Source organism: Microtus oregoni, unplaced genomic scaffold (assembly GCF_018167655.1).
Source record: "Microtus oregoni isolate MIOR12 unplaced genomic scaffold, Mior012 000031F_ref0000149, whole genome shotgun sequence".
Classification (NCBI taxonomy): Eukaryota; Metazoa; Chordata; class Mammalia; order Rodentia; family Cricetidae; genus Microtus; species Microtus oregoni.
The window spans coordinates 17,467,330-17,487,258 of record NW_024543090.1 but is presented as its reverse complement, the minus strand read 5'-3'; the positions used below and the strand labels follow the sequence as shown (position 1 = coordinate 17,487,258).

At 46.1% G+C, this 19,929-nt stretch overlaps 1 protein-coding gene and 1 long non-coding RNA gene across 9 annotated transcripts in view; both read left to right on the top strand.

The window, feature by feature from the left end:
* The first annotated feature begins 6,800 nt into the window (after nt 1–6,800).
* Nucleotides 6,801–7,780, top strand: LOC121465580. The gene is made up of 3 exons (XR_005976671.1): nt 6,801–6,863; nt 7,233–7,433; nt 7,672–7,780. It is a non-coding gene; the product is annotated as an uncharacterized LOC121465580 (long non-coding RNA).
* Nucleotides 7,781–17,780: 10,000 nt separating this feature from the next.
* Nucleotides 17,781–19,929, top strand: part of Meis2 (Meis homeobox 2) — a 205,819-nt gene continuing 203,670 nt past the window's right edge. For 4 of the 8 annotated variants that reach the window (XM_041678815.1, XM_041678813.1, XM_041678819.1 and 1 more), the window contains exons 1-2: nt 17,781–18,025; nt 19,330–19,562. In XM_041678815.1, the coding sequence (XP_041534749.1) occupies nt 18,014–18,025; nt 19,330–19,562 (245 nt within the window). In that variant the 5' untranslated portion in view covers nt 17,781–18,013. Of the gene's footprint in view, nt 18,026–18,252; nt 18,608–19,329; nt 19,563–19,929 lie in introns of those variants that run through there. The other 4 variants (XM_041678816.1, XM_041678814.1, XM_041678820.1 and 1 more) reach the window with 1 other exon arrangement.

Genomic DNA, 19,929 nt, shown 5'->3' with positions numbered 1-19,929 from the left:
AGAAAACCATTCTGTGAGGTAGAGAATAGAGAGTGTTGAAAAGGTTTGGCCCACATTAGTTCTCTGGAGAGCTACCCAGTAACACCCAGCCTCCCATCAGGCTCAACTCTTAAAGGTGTCACTACCTCCTAATAAGATCATTCCTAAGATCAGCACGTGGAGTCTTGAAGGACACTCGGGTTTCAGCCCAAGTTTATAGACACTTCTCTAGATGACAAATACTACACTGAAAACCAAAGTCTAGACATCGTTGACTGGCATTGAAAACGGTAATGTCACAGTGGCAGGGAAAATGGCTCTGCAGCTAAGAGCACTTGCTGTTCTTGGAGAAGAGGTTCAGTTCCCATCACATGCTTGGCAGCTCCTAACCTCCTCTAACTGCAGTTCCAGAGGCTCTAATGCCCTTGTCTGACTTCCAAGGCATACATGTGGTACATAGACATGCAGGTAAACAAAGCATTTACACACATAAAATAAATAAATCTTTATAAAAAGTAAGTAACTCAAAAAAAAAATAGCAATGTCACCACAAAGAGGATAAGACGGTGGAGATGGTGGTGAGGTGGGAAGGGTGAGATGGCTCCGCGGGGTAGAGGCACTTGTCGCCAAGTTTGAGAAATTGAGCTTAATCCCCAGGATCCACCTAATGTAAGGTGAAAACTGCCTTTAACAAGCTGTACTCTGATATCCACATAAGTGCTGCGGCATGTCCTCCCCCACCCAACACACACACACACACACACACACACACACCAATTTTAATTTTTAAGACAATAAAAAATATAAATGTATGCATCAAAAGATAATGCTTCTTTATGCTTTATTGGGAAGGAGATAAACAAAGCAACATATGTCTCATGAATTGTCAGAAACTAATCAAAAACAAAAAAGACACACAATAAATGTCACAATGATGAAAGAATAGTAAGTTGTGATAGAAAGTGATGACATGCATGATAGATTGGGGGAAAGAAAAAAATCCCAACTCTACACATTTGAGACATTAAAAGATACTTTAAGTTCCGGGTTGTAGACAGAACTGTGGGTAACTAAACCAGAAGAACACACATGCATAATACGTACAGACATGCATGCATACTTAATTGATGTGACTAGAGGTGGCTTTTGAGACATGGGGCTGGAGAAAAATAGAGAAGTAAGCTCAGACAAATAAGGCCAGTGGACATACACAGCAGAAATGAGCACCAACCAAGGTTAGGGATCTGGGGTGGAAAGACAACAGAATGTAGAAGCATCATCAAGGGAAAGTAAAGCATCCTTAGGCATCAATCACAACTGAAACAGAAATGACCAATGTTGTGATGAGTATGTAGAAATAGCTAACTTGGGTTGTGTTGTGTTTATTAGCATGTCTGATTGCAGATGCATAAATCCTGGGTTCATAAAGAAACAACGTTATTTCATAATTCTTCTCCAGGCATACATAGATCCCAACACGTTTTATAAGCTGGATCTTTACATCTCTGTGGAGCCTAGCCCAACTTATTCTATAAACAAGACCTAATTGGTGTGGCACACTAATGCAATCTTTTTGTCAGGTGACATTTTCCACAGAGCCCGTGTATAATATCCACCTTTTAAATTTAGCCCTTAATTTTCCTATTATACACTCTAGTCACCAAGGGAAGCATTATTTAAATTTTTCTCAGTTCCATATATACCCCAGTCAACCTGCTATAACAGAGTAAAAATCCACTATTACATGCTTTACATTATTACTAATACTTAGGTTACTAAAATGCTAAATATTAATAAGTTGACATCATTGGTAGCTTGGAAGGATTTAGACGACTAAATTGCAGTTGGGTGGAGAGTACCGCTCTTCGCTTAGACTTCCCCAGGGGCGTCTCCTCCGCTCTCAATTTCCCTGCCCTCCATGGATTCTTCAGTGTCTGCACAGCAGCAACAGAATATTTCTTCCTTGTTTCTTCCCAAAGTCTGTTTGTACACCTCCCTCTAGCTCCCTTTACAAGCCTACTGAATCCAGAAACGTATCTAAAGCATTCCTCACGTGTCAACACCTATAAGTGTTCTAGATGAACATTGAAACTCAGTATTTCTTTGAATGACTGAGTTAAAATAGGAAGGAATGAGTAAACAATTTCCCTCGCCTTATTAGTGCAGTTAAATCGCCCAATGTCTGTGGACGAGGACTTGGGACTGTTCCTAGAGGAGTTCATAGCACATCAGTGTGTTCTAAAGAATTATGAAGTTCCTATGTAATCCAGGCTGCTAATCCCCAGATCAGCCTTTATTTGAAAATTAATGCTGCCATATCTTCCATGTCTGGAAAGCATTATTATGCCCTCTGGTAAAACTTCCAATTTGTGCTCATAAATTTGTTTTTAACCTGTCAAGCATGCATCTCACACCCTGTTACATACCTGTTCCATCCATTGTGAAATCACTGGGTTCTAAATTGCCAAGACAGACTTTATTTCAACAATAATTTAGTAGAGACAAAGGTGGTGGTAGTTGGCAGGCACATGTTAACTAATGTGCCCCTGACCCTAGCTCGTCTCCTCCTTTCCATGCAGCTATGGCAAAAGGACCACCACCCCCTCCCAACTCAACAAGATCTTTCCAAAGGAGCAGTGAGCTTGGGTCCACAGTCTAGGGATTTGGTCCTTGGGTTGTTACTGCTTTGAGCTAATTGGGTCTAGGATACGTTAATTCTCTGCTCTGGGGCTTAATTTCCTCACATTTAAAATAAGAAAGTTGTACCAAGTAATGATTGTAAAAATAATGTGTTTTCTTTATTTAACTTTTGCTGAATGCAAAGGATTGTGAAACAAGCCTTACCTGCGCTCGCTCCTTTAATTTTGGTCCTCCGAACACATCATGCTTACCAGTCAGAGGCCAGCAGTAAACAGATGGTGCACATCAAACGGGGTAATTTGAGAACTTAATAAAGAAAGGAGCTAGAGTTAAAAAGTGTGAGCAGGGTATTAAGTAAGCCACAAGGGGAAAGTATGGTGCCCCAAAGACAGGGAACAACATGGTTACCTGAACCCAGAAAGAGAATTGTGAGTAGGGGTTGATATGCAACCAGCCCACTGGGACCCTAGGAATCAACACCCAAAAGGAACTTGACCCATTCTGGACATACTAAACAGGAAAGCATGTGTTCGGTAGAGTTCTGAACCTACTCATGCCAACCTCGAGGCTCAAAAAACAAGAAGGAAAAAGTAGAGTGGGTGTTGAGGAGCCAGCAGAGGGTGTACATCTATGTCAGATACTATCACAATTTCTTGCTGAAGGTTATTGATGTTCAATACATTAGAAAAGTGACCTGGCCAAAAATATTTGAAAAATGCCAAATAATCAATAATCTTCAAAGAAATGCACATTAAAACTACAATGAGAAATAACATTTAAGTTAGACTGGCTGTAGTTAAAAAGGACAAAACAACAAATATTCATTATGGACAAAGCTGCTCCCAGAAAGGATGAGTTGTCAAATAAAAATTTCAGTGTCAGACATGGGATACTTCCCCGTGAGTTATTATTGGTCAGGGAGAACTTAGAAGTCTCCAAAGCAAACAAAATAGAGTACTACCCATCAGAACTAGACTGCACTGCTGAAGTTCCCTCATATTTTGGTTGCAGGGCACAACAAAATCTATCTTTTTTTAAAATTATGTTTACAATATCCTGTTGTGTGTATGCCTGCAGGCCAGAAGAGGGCACCAGACCCCATTAGAGATGGTTGTGAGCCACCAGGTGGTTGCTGGGAATTGAACTCAGGACCTTTGGAAGGACAGGCAATGCTCTTAACCTCTGAGCCATCTCTCTAGCCCCAACAAAATCAGTCTTAAACTGATTAAAGCATTGCTTTCCTTCAGCTGGCTTTCTTAGTACCGAAAGATGCCGTGCCTGCCACATGAAGAGCGAGACACCAATGGTCTATTAAGCCAACCGAGGTGAACACTGAAGGATGGCGGGTAAAGGAAGTATGAGACACAACGAAGTGCTGTGTGTGTGTGCACATTATATCACAAGAAAAAATGTGGCTTTGTCATTTGTGACAACGTGTATAGAATTGGAGGTCATTATATTAAGTGAAATAAGCCAGATCCGGACCAATAAATAACACACAACGCAGAAACAAAAAGTGGATCTCATCAAAGGATGTGGCAGAACAGTAATCTCTAGAGAGTGGAAAGAACAGAGGAAGAGGTGACGGAAAGAAATTAAAGGAAACTAAAACACAGTTAGATGGAATTCATTCGGGTTGTTTATAGCACAGCAGGATAACTATGGGTTGTAATAATCCATATTATTACATTTCAAAACAGTTAGAAGTATATGGAAGTTTTAGCATGCAAAATTTATTAATATTTGATGACATGGAAGTGCTTTTGTCCTGTTTGATCATCACACACTGTAAGTATATATTAAATCGTGGTAATGGATCCTGTAAAGGTGTACAAGTCTTACGCTTCAATTTAAAGAAAATGCCTTGGGTGCTTTAAGAGTATACAGTTAGCTGGGGACAGACCCAGGGCCAGGACCTGCCTCCAGGTCACATTCTGAGTCCCCTCAGTCCCTGAAGCTCCTTTTTGTTGAGACCCTTTCACCATTGGAGATGTCTGAAGGAGATATCTTCCCCCAAAGAGGTGCAAGGTTTTCTTCATATAGCCTTGAGCAGCTCGTGGTGTGTGTGGACATTCTTCCCATTCCAGGACTGTGTCTTGTCTTTTGACACATACATTCACTTATAGCCCCAAATGAGATGCTTCTAGGGACAAAAGAGGGGAACATTACTGTTAACAGAACAAAACAAAATAAGACAAACTTTCTTCAAAAGTGCTCTCCAGATTAAGCACTCTTAGTGTGGAGAAGGAGTCTCCACAGTCTAGTTTATATCATTACCCCTTATTTGAGGGTTTGCTTTTTTGCCATTTCGAGTACTCATGGTCAACCCTAGACCCAAGACATTAAATGGGAAAGTCAGAAACTAAGCAATTCACAAGTTTTAATAATTTTTTGCTACAGCATATTTTTTTTAAAATTGGCTCTCTTTGGCTATGCCTGTTACTCTCTTGTGGTGTTTAATTTACAGATTAATCTTTATCATAGGTAAGTGTATACAGGAAAAAGCATACCGGAGTTCAGTACTTTCCATGGTTTCAGACATCCACCAGGCATCTTGGAATGAGTCCTATGGCTAAGGGAGGAATGCATAGCTTTGCTCTCTGTTGGGTTGGAGATGGATGTGGAGTTGGCATACTGGTTTAGGAGGTAGCCCAAGGCTGCGCTAACTGTGTTCATGGAGACTGGGGAAGAAATGGGAAGAATGCAATGGAACCTGAAATGACTACCAAGCATATTCTTCAATATCCCCATGAAAGCTGTTAAGATAAGAAAAGGAAATTCTCAGAGGTTGGTAATTACTCTTCATGTGAGATTTAAATTTGCTGAAGAGGAAAGATTTGGTAATCATCTGAGGTCAAGGGGCCCATCCCCTATCTGTCTGTTCCTCTGACAAACAGAGATACAAGTCCCACTGTGTTCTCTTAGTCATGGGAAGCTTCCAGTATAAGAACTTCCTGACCCACAGACAGGTTGTAGTTCGGTGAAACAGGAGACAAATCTTCTAAAAGCCAAAGTGTTGCAAAGTACAGTTGGGCTTTACCAGCCCTTGTGCCTGGTTGAATTTAGAATCCAGCTCATTAAGACCGGCAAGCGTAGTTCCTGGTAGGGATCACAACACGCTGTAAGACTGGGGGGTTAAGCACTCTGTCCCGGTCAGTTCCTGAGTGTGACTTGTCCTTGCTGTCTCTGAGTATCTCAACCCAGCATCATGGGCCTGAGCCAAGAGTGGCCATACTGCTGAGGAACAACGCTAATGAGTCACCTTGACCGCTCATTCTATCTTCTGTTTGTTCTTAGGTCAGAGTGGGGGATAAACAGTGGAAGAGTTACATTTTCATTTGATTACCTCAAAGACTCAAATTTTTGCAAAATACCTGCCCACAAGTAATGAGATACTTTGAGCTAACAGGGTAATTTATATTCCTTTACAAAGAGTGTCTCCATAGGCAGAGCAGGCCAAACAGAAATCTCAAGAGTTAAAGTTTCTGTTTTAACTAGCTAGTCAGCACAGAACTGAGAAATTGTCCCTCAAAGGAAATCTCTCCAAACCCCGCCCACAGGACATCTTTTTCCTAGAGCGTTGGATTTCCTGTGATGGAATCTTAGCTAGGCAAGGCTCTGCCAGTCGGTTGATAACAAGTCAGCGACTTCAGCAAGTCTTGAAAGTCCTTGAAAACCGGTTTGGGGTGGAATAAGGTGAATTTCCAGGTTTCTGTGGAGAACTGGTGTCAAGAAATGTCTGCGAAAGTCAACTGCTGTAGGAGAGTCTGGAAGAGGGAGGTGATCACCTTGAACACACAAAGATGAAGAGATGTAAACTTACACCAAATCAGCTTTCATTTAGTAATTTGCCTCTTGTTTCCCAGACTTGAGAAAGGCTTGGATTTCTTAAATAGAAGAGAGAGAGAGAGAGAGAGAGACAGAAACAGAGACACACAGAGACAGAGAGACAGAGAAAGAGAGAGAATGAATCAGAGAATCAGAGAATCCCTGGCCCTTGGGCTTTTGTTGTTGCTTTGTTTACATGAAGTTAACACGGAGGAGCTGAGAGATCCACGGTGAAGATGCAAGAGATAATTTTAATTTCGAAAAATAAAAGTAACACATGCACACTCTCTCTCCTTAGGGTTGGGCAAACCTACTCCAAGACTTAGAAATGAAAGCATTTGGAGGATGGGCAAGCGGGAGGCCCAGCAACAGCGAGGAGCGTTGTCGGTAACCAAAGGGGCTCTGGTGAATTTCAGGTTCGGATTAGTGACAACTCAGAAGTCTCGCCGGCGGGTGGGGGAGGGAAGTTTGCCAAGGTCTCTGAACTCGGTGGAGAGAGAGCAGCCTTCCGAGGCTCCAGGCGGAGCTGGGCGTACCCGACGCCCCCGTCCTGGCCTAGCCAACAACTTGGGTCCTCACTCCCCACCCCTAGCCAGACTTTGTCAGCGATCATAAAATGGGAATTGATCATTCGAGCCACCATTGATTAGGGAAGAATGCTTACTGCAGCAGTGGGGGAAAGGTTAAGAGGAAATTGACCTTCTCCGTAGGTGACATAAAGTCATTAGGTAAATGAGATATTCACACTGGAGTTTTAAAAGGTCATGCTCAATTTTTATTTGCAGTCTGAAAAGTCAAACTGGAGCTCCGGCTTAGGGCAGGGACTTCCATTCCAGGGGACCCGGGCACCGACCAGAATGAAGTCCTGCTGCGCCGGCCAGAGGCGAAAGTGGGGTGTGGAATGCAATCTGGAAGAATTTGGCTGGACTCGGGGCCTTGCAACCCCAGCTTTGGACTTGGGGCCCGAGCCGAGCGCATCCCTGAGTGTGAGTGTTTGTGTGTCCTTCCAGTTCCGCGACGCCCGCAGCCCGGGATTCCCGTGGCCAGAGCACGCAAAGGGGTGTCCGGCCAAAACCCACCCCTCAGCGGCATGAACACTTCCCCTTTCTGCGCCCTCTGTGTCTCGCACACAGTGAAAGTGTTTTGTTGTTGTTGTTGTTGTTGTTGTTTTAAAGAAGAGAGTGAGAGAGATATTTATGCACATATTTATCCCTCTAATTACAGGAATTAATCCTCTTATGACTAAAAGGTAACGTGGAAGGACGTCCTTTTGATGTTGAAAAGCACCATTTGTGACTCACATTCAGACTGATTAAGGAATAATTGTTACTAAACGCTTTGCAAGAGGAAAGTGTTTAATTGAGGGGCATTCGTAATTTTACGGCTTAGTGCAAAATTAAACGTAATTAAAAACTCAGAAATTCCAACTGATTTTCCAATTATTTTTATTGTCTGAGCTAATTGTTACACAAGGGTATCACTTCTCCCCAAAGGCATTGGGATGGCGGGGGGTGGGGGATAAGACAATCATACCTTGTCCAAATATTCTCCAACTGGTGACTTTAGCGTCCAGAAGTCCAGAAAGACCCTACCTGGGTTTCATCTTACCTCCCCAACCCCCGCCCCGGTTCGGATCCCGGGAGGCACCCCGCCCTCCCCTCAGCAATTAAGCCTGGCAGTCACTCTCCCCTCGCTCCAGTTCCGCCAACACCTTGGGATGTGAGAAAGTGGTGGCGGTTCTTTTCTGCAGATCATTACAGCAAACCTGGAAGTATCTCGAGAAGGCCGATGAATTTCTTCAAGTAACACTTGTCAGACATAGCCGAGAGATTAAAAAAAAAAAAAAAAAACAACCGAGTAAACAGGGCTCTCTAGGGGCGATCTCTCCACGTCCTTGTGTGGGGGGGATTACGAGGGGGGGAGATTAACGTACAAACACTGACTCCAAGATGTTTATACACGCGCGCACAACGACCAACAGATGCAAGCAGTAAACTTTCTTTCGCCTCGCACTTTATTTATTTACTTACTTAATTATTTATTCGAGGCAAGGATGAGTATAGGGACGCTCAGATTTTTTTTTCTTTTTCTTTTCTTTTTTTTTTTTTTTAACCTTTTTTAATGCTGGGATTGACGGCACGGGGCCAAACCATCTTTGTATGTGTAGCTTCTTTGAATGTCCAAACAGACCTATTTAAATGCATTAAGAGGGTAATGAAAATGCTTTAGGCTTACTAAAACAACGTCACATCCTTACCTACCAGACTTTGCTGGAATCCTGGTGGGGGCGGGGCGGGGCGGGGTGGGGGGGGTGTTGAGAGGATGAAAAGCCTAAGATTAAGCAGAATGTGAATTTATAAATTTCAATTAGTCTAGACTAATTGTACAAGCGCGATGGAATGCTTGCGTTTCAATAAGAGAGTTCAGTTTCTCTGGGATTTTTAGGGTAGAGATAATCGAATTCACCCTATCTGCTCTTCTAATGCCCCACCCCATAAAATAAATGAGTGCCTCTGATCTGACGTGCTACGTGAAAATGGGTAGAATTAAAACTGTCAGTTCTGCTTGCAACCTGTGTCTTTCGATGGAGTTCAAAAGCTTTTAAAGGTAAAACGTGCAGATCACTTATGTGTGTGATTTCCTCTCCTACCATCGCAGCTTTTAAGTAAAAAAAAAAAAAAAAGAAAGAAAAGGTATTTTTACTCCTACATTCATTTTCCTGGAAGACTTCAATCTTTCAGGTATTTTGATGGTAGGCCCTGATGCCCAGGCTTGGTGGAGTCTGGGTTTACCTGAAGGTGGTCGAGAAGGTAAGGTGGAATCTGTTTGAACCAGTTCTCCTACCCAAGTGCGGTATTTTGTAGCTAGAATATGATGTTTGCATTGCTCCAACACTGTCTTGGAGAAAAGGTTATGCTAGGCATAGTTGGGCAAAAAGGAGGAAGTGCCTCTTCCAAAGTTAGAAAATGGTGCAAAAAGACGTGTAATTCGTCCTGGGAATTTGAGTAAAAGAAGCAGTGCCCACTTTAGTTTAGGCAATGATCGCAGAATTCTTTGAAGAAACTGACAGGGATTTTCCCGAGATGGGGTGGGTGGGAGTGAGGGGAATCCTAGGGTGGGCATTTTATGCAAATGAACAAATTTGAAAAGTAGTACCAATCCGGTAGTGTAAAACTGACAGTTCTGACAGTATTGACAACATAAATATATGTTTGAACACCGCACTTTCAGACACTTAACCGATGAAGCAATAAAAAAAATTCGACGACAATATTTCAAATAATCGACATTGATGTTTTGATACATCATTTTTATCCTCTGAATCGATCTCTCACACTCGAGCTGGTCAATTTCAAGTAAAAATGGGCAGCAATTATTTGCACGTTGACTAATGATGACCTTATAACAATCTTCAATTAATTACAAGCAAACTGCACCTTCCCTCATACTGGGGAGTGGGAGGAATTCTTCACCCTCCCTGCTCTTTGTCATTCTATTTTGCCGGTTTTTATAGAGGCCGGTCCAGAGTTGAGACTCTGGTTCAGAAAACTTAAAAGGGCAAAGTTTCTAACACCTGTAGTAGCCACCTTCTAGGTATGTTAGGGCATGTGGCCTCATTTCTACTTCAGAGCAATAACTGGCTCTTAGGAAACACATTCATAACTGGCCTTCAGACTCGTGTGTCCGGCGTTTAGAGGAGTAAGTGGAAGGTTGCTTAAAGCAAAAATTGAAGGTTTCTCTCCGGCTGAGCGTGAGGGAAAGGGAGGAAGAAAAGGATGAGAGGGAGAGTGAGGGAAACAGAAAGGAGGGAGGGAAGGGAAGGGAGAAGGGAAAGGGGAGAGAAATAGAGAATATGAATACACATAGCAGCCCTGTGATGAGAAGCCTATCTTGGTCTCTGCCTCTTCAAACCTCGGTTAACACCGCGGAGTGTTTATAGGTTACCGAAAGATGCCTGTGACTCGGGTTTAGAACCACTGGCTTTCTCGCGCGGTGTGTGTTGGCTGTGGGTTTTCTAAGGGGGCTTTCCTACTCCTGCTTTTGACACTTCTCTCCAGATTGTGCATGTGTTTGGTGGGGATGTTGTGGATAAATCTGGTTAACTGAGGAAGAGAAAATGGGCAGGCGCCATGCATGCAGACTGCAGACTGAGACGGTCCCTTGGAAAGCTAGATCTTGGGGTGCTGAGAGCACGTGTTCCACCGAAACCTCATTCCTTTGGCAAAGACTTGGTCCCCTGCCTGCTGTCCAGTCCCTGAGATGCCCCTTTCCACTCACACCGGGTGCCCAGCCTTCAGACCTCAAACTTAGCCCGGACTGTGCTAGCGGGGGAAGTCCAGTGTCTTGTTTCTTTCCATGAAACTTCCCAATTGTAGTTTTAAGCCCCTTCAAAACACCGCCCGCGGAGACCGTGGGACTTGTCATCACGTTTAACACCGCTGAAGTGCTCATCAAAGGGAGAAGATGGACGTGAGCCACGCTGGCTCAGGACTGGAAAGCCTGCAAGATCTGGGTGGCCGGACTGCCATCTAGTTGCAAGGGCTAAGGTGCTGGCCGGTACAGGGTTCGCTGTCTGCCCTGGAAACTGTAATAAAGAATAGAAAGGGGACAGAAGGGGCAAAGAAGGAACTGGAAATAGGGTACAGAGAGCAAAAGAGACCAGAGATAGTGGAAGACGCGAGGGGAAGGGCGCGGAAAGGAGAAACTGACAGCGGCGTCGTGCTCGGCGCTTTTGGAGCCCCGCCAGATAGCGCTAGAGGGCTACTTATTGAAACTCGTTCTTTCCGCGACACAGGGAAACAACTAAAACTGGAAGAAATAAGACAGGGAAAAAGCAAAATGAAGCAATTCTACTACATCCTTTTTTTAAGCTGTAGATTGCTTTAATAGTATTATTTCCAGGGAGGGAAATCTATAATAGGACTCCAAGGGGTTAAAAAAAGCAAAAAATAAATAAATAAAAATAAATACAAACAAAAGCAAAAAACAATAAGTGGTGGTGGTGGTGGTGATGAGGAAAGGGGACCCCAAGGAACCCCTTCCCCCTGTAGACGCCATCTAGAAAGAACACAAAGCAAGGTAACAGGTAAGGAAGTGAGTAGAATTCTTTCTAACTTTTCTGTTACAGCGCTTGGGAGGTCAAAAACAGTTCACAAGGATGAGGGGCGGTTTAAGGAGAAGAGACATTTTACAAGTGGCTCCAAGGGGCAAAGTGGGACAAACACGTTATTAGAAACACGAAATGAACTATGTATAAAAAATTCCAACTGTCATCCAGAAGCAGGACCAAGACAGCCCCGTGCCTTTGTCCCAATAAGACTAGGTTCAGGGCGGTTTCTGCGGGGCCACAGAATCCTTGGAGAACAATTTACAAACACCCCGGGAAGCCCGGAGAAAGGAGAGGGACTTCAAAAACTTACCCTCCTTTAGAACCCAAAGGAAAGCAGTGTGGAGGGAAAGGGGACAAGGGGAACAGAGGTGGGATACAGACAGAGAAAGAGAGTTGTGGATGGTGCCTTTTGAGGATTTTTTTTTTTTTGCTTGCTTGCTTGGTTCAGTAATCCAAGGAAATAAATATCCTTCCTAATGATACTTTTCTTTTATAGATCTACTTCGTTTTGTCAAAAAATCCTGGCGTTTCCCATGTTTAACCTCCTATTTTAACCCTGAACTCTTCTTTGACCCAATGAAATCCTCTTAAGTCCAAGGAATAGGTCATCTTTCTTCAAATTGAGGTTCCCCCAAATCAAACACAACCTCACGGTTTTTTTTTCTTACATAAAAGTCTCCTTAATACAAAATATTCCAAATCAAAACATTAACTGAAGTTACAAACAAGATTAAGGCTGGATTTACTTGCTCGTGTAGTAAAGCATCAATTGTTCTAACTGTTGTAAAGAAGACAAAAGGGATTTAAATCTGGTGATTTTAATACACAGATTAACACTTCAGGACTTCACAGTTCTGAGGAATTTAAAGTTATCTATGCAGAGGATCTGGAAATTGTGTGTGTGTTGTGGGGGGGGGGGGATATATAGAAAGAACAGCCACAAATACCACCTCAAGAAGCCTGAGCAAGTTCAGCTAAAATAAAGTTCCAGTTTAGAAGTGCTACTTCAAATGAACTCCCCTCCCGAAAGCCAATGCCATTGGACTACAGAACTAGGGGGCTTACATTATTCTTTTAAATCCTTAATGTTACCTATAGTAACATTCCACAAGGGATCAAAAGAAGAAAAGGAGAAATAGAAAGGAGTGCTTTTCAGAAGTCTAGGGGATGCTTCAATAAGAAAGGGGTGATTAAAAACAGACTCTTAAATTTGAGAGGCCCAATTCTCCGTCTCATTCACCCCCCTTCGGCACCCCCCCCCCTTCACCTCCTTTTTAATTCAATGTTCCCACCCCCCACTCCAGAGCTAAGTAGCTGATTTGGGATTGTGAAGAAATAGGTTTTACCAACCATATTTGTTCTGGCGCACTTGTAAAATGCGATTTGTGGAGAGTCTTTAGCCTTCTGATTGTCTTTGAATTGTTTTTACTGAAACAGATCTTTTGCAGTTAATGAGTCCCCACACAGCTGGACAGCTCCTCACGGACACTGAGAACTCTAACCCCAAAATGACCCCAATTTGACACCGCAAGATGAAATTTTACCGCCTGTTAAAACCATTTCCAGCCTGGCAGGAGGAGCTGACTGTTGACTGAGGTGTGCAATGCGCCTGTGACCCCCCCATCTCTTGTTTGTCTCTGGGGCTGCCCCACTTATTTCCCTTCACCTCAAATGAAGGAGAGGAAATCCATCCACGACCAGGGTGTGGAGTGCCGAGCTCTGAAAACAAGGCGTCCACACAGACAGAGAAGAGAAAGTGTGGACACCACGCTTCTGTGGGATGGCTTCTACCAGACAGGGCAATCAGGGATGGAAAACAGGCAATCAATCCATAACTAGAAGACCCCTTTGCAGCTGTATTATTAATAAAATACCCACAATTCCTTGATAATCGTAGTTCTTTGAAGTCATCCCAGTAACCAGGAGAGATACACTGAACCAACTCCAGTTTCATCTCCCATGTGGTGTAGTGTAGCGGTGGATTCTAAAAACTAATATTTAAACTAATAGTTTCACCAATAGCATGCATCTGAGCAACAAATCCCCTTTTAGTTGCTAGGAAACAGCACCTCCTTTTAGATAAAGTGTATTTCAGAGGCATACAGCTGTTCTTCAGTAGTGTGGGATTTCCAACCATCCCACACTTCTTACTAAAAATCTCGTTAAAAATTATTTCTTTTTCTGAAAATATCTTAAAATACCCTTTCTTTCTGCCCCCTATATTCAACAGATAGTCCTGCTGTTTCCTTTAATGTATCAGACAAAATACATAAGAAATTCCCTGGTGAAAGAGGAAGAGAGGGGTTCGGGTTAAAGACCCTCTCTGCACTGCCCATCGTAGGAAGCGGTTTACGCTTTTCTTTAATAAAACCCCAAATCACCACCAGCTAATCAAGCCATTATTTCTTCCACGATTCCTTTAAAACACAGAAATAGTTAATTTGTCTGAATTTTTACTCAGGTAGAAACCTTAATGCTAGTGAAGTTTTGCTAAATAAAGGTCACCGGGATGCTAAATCGCTTTATTATATCAATAGGGTAAGGGGTGAGTAGTGGTGTAAAAAAAAAGAAAGAAAGAAAAAGAAAAAAAAGGGTTAAGCATGCTTAGCTAAAAGACAGAGGTTTCTCATGAACTTGTTCTAGGCGAAAGCGTTTATCTCTCGGAAACTGGAGTCCTTTTGAAAAAGAAACTTTTTACCTAACCCGGACTTTAAAATAGCAACAATCATCCTGGCATTAATAAATAGTCAATGTTGAAATGAAGAACAATTAGAAGAGTTAAAACGGAGTGTGAACTCTTCCAGCCGCCTTGGACCGACAACTTGGACCCATTACCATCCACAACTCCGCGAGGCAGAAAATAGTGGTTAGTCAGGCCAGAAATTCTCCCAAATTCTGTCTCTGTCTCTCTGTCTCTCTTTACTCCTAGGCGGCTAAACTGAGAATGTTTAATTGCCCCCCCACCCCTTGAAATAAAAATGTGAAGACAACTTTTCCTTTTCTTTTACTCACCTTTTCTTATGTGTCGACGAGTAAGAGCGTCAAATGAAGTGGATGTTTGTAATCTTGGAGTTCTTCTAGGGAGAAAAAAACAGGGGGAGGGGGAAGGGAAAGGACCCTGTGGTCCTTCAGGTTTCAGAAGGGTCGGGTGTCTTAGGATTGAAGCCAGGGAAGAACCGAGTCGGAAAGCCTAGGCTTGAGTCTGCTCCCAGAGCCCGCCGTCCCTGCTTTGGCCACGGGAGTCAACCCCGCGCGGGCCGCGGCCCCTCTCCTGGCGCGCTCTCTGCGCCTCTGCCAGCCCCTCCACACTGTCTTTATATGAGAGGGCTGATTTCCCGCAGACATCATTGTTATGATGGCTCATTTAATCAAACTGTTTAATTGCTCTGGTAATCACTATCATCATCACAGGTGCTCAATCATTCATCATTTTTGGAGGGCTTTATTGACCTCCGGAGCTCATTCCCTAGTCCTAGGAAAACGAGGCCAAATTTCCTCAGACTCTGCAATGAGTCTAGGCAAGCGGTGGTCTTAGCTAGTTTGGGATGCTCAGAAGCTCAAGAAGAAACCAAGATGCAAAGTGGGTCAAAAAGAAGGTCTCTCTCTCTCTCTCTCTCTCTCTCTCTCTCTGTGTGTGTGTGTGTCTCCGATCTCTCTCTCTCTCTCTCTCTCTCTCTCTCTCTCTCTCTCTCTCTCTGTGTGTGTGTGTGTGTGTGTCTCCGATCTCTCTCTCTCTCTCTCTCTCTCTCTCTCTCTCTCTCTCACACACACACACACACACACACACACACACACACACACACGCACCACTTTACTCTTCCTAACCACTCCCATCCACCCCCGCCCCCACGAGAAAGTCCAGTCAAAGCCAGCCGATTAGGAGGCGCTGCTTTCTACGGAACAGAATGGTTTCAGAGTTGGGAAGGGAGGCCGCGGTTAACAGCAGCAGTCCCTGGGCCTCGGGCCCGGAACCCCAGACGAGGGTGAGAAGTTGGGGAGAGGGCGCGCTCCCCGTGCCTGGCAGGGTCGCTCAGCCAGCTGCCGGGTGGCGGCAGGGTGAGTCCGGCTCGGCGCGCCGGGTGACCAAAGCTCCGCCCCCAGCTCTCGGCTCTGCCTGATTGACACGCAGCCTCCGGGAAGCAGCGGCGCAGAGGTAAAGCCAGCTGGAACTCCGGCCAGGGATTGAGCGGGACCCCGGCCAGAACAAGTTTCTACCAAAAAACCTTGTCGGGTATTTACCTTTCTAACCCCACTTGCCTCCTTTTCCTTTTGGGAAAAGTTCGATAGGAGCCAGTCCCATCGTCCCCGCCCAGCGAAATCCACCCGGTGTAATTAACTCGGCCTTTAGCCCTCGTTACTACCGAGCTGCCGCTGCGCCCAGGGCAACCACAACAAAGCTGGGCAGCGAGCGCCAGTCACTCCTCGCGAGTATCTTCTATTCCAGTTGCTCTTTAATCGCTCTCCTCCGGTGCTTCCCAGAGCCAAGATTCACTTTGTAGGCTCACACCGGTCGCGCGCTTTCGCGCGCGTGTACACACACGTACTCACACTCACACGCCGCTTGGCTACCTCGGTAAACAACAAACAACTCGATCCCTGCTAACTCCTACCCCGCTAACTCTCATCCCACTTCCTCCTTCCAGATTGCGCCCAGGACCCCTAGACTCTCCGAGGTGGTCCACTGTCTGCAGCTCGCCGCGGGACCACGCTCCGAGTTAAGCTGCTCCCATCTTGTACTAGAAAAACGAAATGAATATTGACAACAAGGGCTCTGCATCTGCTCTAGGAAAAAAAGTGCTACTTAACAACAACAACAAATTTAGCCCCGCGGTGGTACAGTCGGCTGAGCTTGCTGCTTTAGGCTGTTAGCTGGAGACTTCTGGACCTAGGAATCTGCGGGCAGAAGGGGGCCGCGGAATTAAAACGAACAAAAGCGTGAGCGCCATGCCAAACATCCCCAACACGACCCAGTTAGGCAGGAGCCAAGAGGAGTGGTGGGGAAATAAACTAGAAGTAAGTTTCAAATAAAAATATCTGAGGCTGTACCGTACTTTCCCTGTGGCTTTCAGCAGTTTTCCTGTCTGTGCTCTCCCTGTCCTCTTCCACATCTCTCTTCCTCCCTCCTCTCCAATCACGCGTGCTCTCTCTCTCTCTCTCTCTCTCTCTCTCTTTCTCTCTTCCTCCCTCCCTCTCTCCCTCTCTCTCTCCCCTCCCACCCTCCCTCCCTTTCCCCCTCCCTTATCCCCCTCCCTCCCCTCTACCCCCCCTCCCGAGCCGAGTCGTCCCCCTGGAGAAGCAGGCTTGCTGATTTGCTGCGGTCCTCCCGGCTCCAGCCTCCCCTCCCCCTCAGCCCCCCCCCCCCCCCTCCAGCCGTCCGACCGCACTCGCTGCATATCAGAGGCTCCGCGCTGCGCGCTCCTCCTCGCTCCAGCTCCCCACTCCCGGGATGTGTCTCCGCTGCACGACGGGCTATGGCCACCACGACTTCCGGGTTCCGTCATTTCGTTCTCCCGCCGCCGACCCGCGCCGCCAAACTGAGGCTCTACTATAAGCCGGGCTGCAGCCAACCTGCCAACACCTACTGACACTCACTCATCTCCCAGAGAGAAAGAGAGAGAGAGAAAGAGAGCGCGCGCGAGAGAGAGCGCGAGAGAGCGAGCGCGAGTGAGAGCGAGCGAGAAAGAGAGGGGGAGAGACAAAATACTTACCAGAGAGGGGGGGAGGAAGTCCAATTTTTGCAAACTATTCATTTTTTTCTTGATTTTTCTCCTTGCTTTCTTTGAACAATACTTTTAAGAGAGAGGATCATATTAGAGCTATTTTAGGGGCAAAGCTAAAAGAGGGGGGAGGAGGGAGGAAAAATTCAAGAAAAAGAAACCCCTCGCGGAGTTTTACTGGAAGAAAAAAAAAACGAGTCTGAAAGATTGCTCCTCTTCATCATCATCAACCATCATTCATTCACTACCTTGACATTCCGGGCTTTGATTGACAGCTGGAGTGGCAAAAAGCCATGAAACTCGACAGTTCGGTTACATGTGGGCTGCTGACTGGCCGCTCATAACCTTCAGTTCGGGGGTTTGACAATTTTTTTTTCTTCTTCTTTTTCTTTTTCTTTTTTTTTTCCAACTGAGAGGAAGAGAAGAGAAAACGGGATAAAGGAGGACCGAAGAGGAGGAGGAGGGGAGGGGGAGGAGGAGGTGGAGGAGGAGGAGGAGGAGGAAGATCAGGAGGAGGAAGAAAAGAAAAAAAGAGAAAAAGAAGAAATATCATTGAAAAAAAAATCTTCGTTTTCTTGACTGGGCTTTTCCCCACCCCCCAAAAAATAACATTGGAAAATTGGGAGAAGTCTCCTTGGTTTGGAAAAAAAAAAAAGACTCTTCAGCCTAGCTCACTTTCTTATCCGGACTGGGATTTTAAATATACGACACATCCAGGAGTTTATTGGAGCGCAGACTGATGGCGCAAAGGGTAGGTTTAAATCTCCAACACTTACCTAGATATAAATCCTCTCCTACAGGGCCCTGCCCCATGCCTCCTCTCCCTTCAAGCTGGCTGCTGCTCCTGCTTGGTGATGGCGGCCAGTATTTTAAAAAATAGTAGCAAAATTATTCATCGGCTTCTTCCCCCCCCCTCCCCGTGCTTCTGCGTGTGTGAGAGTGTGTGTGCGTGCGTGTGTGCGTGTCTGGGCGCGCGTGTCCCAGCGCTGTGCGAGCGGGCGGGCGGCGAATGCGTGTGAGTGGTGTGTGTGTGTGTGTGTGTGTGTGCGCGCGCGCGCGCGTATGTGTGTGTGTACGTGTGTGCAATTGTTACACGCTTTCGCCTCGCTCCAGCTTTTACCCCGGCAGCGCGATTCCCCGGGTTCTCCTGCCGCCGCTGCTGCGCCTCTTTCGCCGCTGCTCGCGCGGCTCCGGGCGGGCGCGGGCTGCGTAGGAGCCGGCGCCGCCGCCGGGGCCGCCGCTGGGGCCGCGCTGCCTAGACTAGCCTGGGCTGCTTGTTTTGTCTCTGAATTTGACAAGGACGCAGGGAATCCGCTGCTAAATAATGTTTCTGGTAACTTTCGTGTTATTCCTCCCCACCCTCTGCCCCCAGCCCCCGGGGAGGCACCGGCCCTAGTCTTTTCTGGTCCTTGGCGTTCTCGGCTTGATTATTAGCGTTTTTCTTCTCTTTATTTTGTTTCATTTCGCCCTTTGATTTATTGGATCTCCTAGAGGAGGCGAAGGGGGGTTAGGGGTGGGATCCCGGGCTTCCTTCTCTAGCTAACTCCACTTTTCCCTTGGTTGGCTCGCTGGGATTCTGCAGCCTCCGGCGGGAGCGGGGCCTCCCTGCGCCCCCGGCTTCCCCGGCCTGATCTCCCTTCTCTGAATGCTGATCTCGGCTGAGACTTTTTCAGTTTAAAATTTACAGACGTCTTCTCCCAACTTTCAACTCTGTTGTTTCTGCTGGTTTGGTTTGTAGTGTGTTCAACTTGTGTCTGGTACTTTTCTTCTCTCTGACTTTGTTTTTATTTTTGTTTCTCTCCTCTCTCTCTCTCTCTCTCTCTCTCTCCCTCTCTCTCTCTTTCTTCCTCCCTCCGTCCTACTCCCTCTCCCCCCCTCCTCTCTATCCGATTCCCACTCCTCTGCGCTCTCTCTCTCTCTCTCTCTCTCTCTCTCTCTCTCTCTCTCTCTCTCTCTCTCTTCTCTGCTCCGGGTTTCTTTGCTTTCCTGCCTCTGCCCTCCTGGGTTTTCTCTCTCTCTCTCTGCCACCCCACCCCCCTTGTCGGGCTTTGACAGTACGATGAGCTGCCCCATTACGGCGGGATGGACGGAGTAGGGGTTCCCGCTTCTATGTACGGAGACCCTCACGCGCCGCGCCCGATCCCCCCGGTTCACCACCTAAACCACGGGCCGCCGCTCCACGCCACGCAGCATTACGGCGCGCACGCCCCGCACCCCAATGTCATGCCAGCCAGCATGGGATCTGCTGTCAACGATGCCTTGAAAAGAGACAAGGACGCGATCTACGGGTAAACCGACCCCCGGACCCAGCTTACTGTGTGTGAGTGTGCGTGAGTGCGTGTGTTTATCTCCGGGGGTGGTGGATGTGGGGTGAACAGGGCGGCTAAGTGGGTCTTAATGCTGCATGGGAGAACTGCTTGCAGTAGAGAAAGACCGAGGACGGAGCCTGCTTTCCGGTCCCTTGAGTCACAGACGAGAAAAATAGAACCTCCTCTACTCCCTTGGTTCGGCCTCTCCAGACCCCAGAGTCCCGGTTGAGTACTAAGTCCTCAAATCTTGCTGGCCGGGCCTTCTCCCTAAGGACAAGATTCCTGGCCAAAAGACGCACTGTTGGATGTCCCAGGCTGCCTTACAGAGGCCTTAACTAAGAGGAAA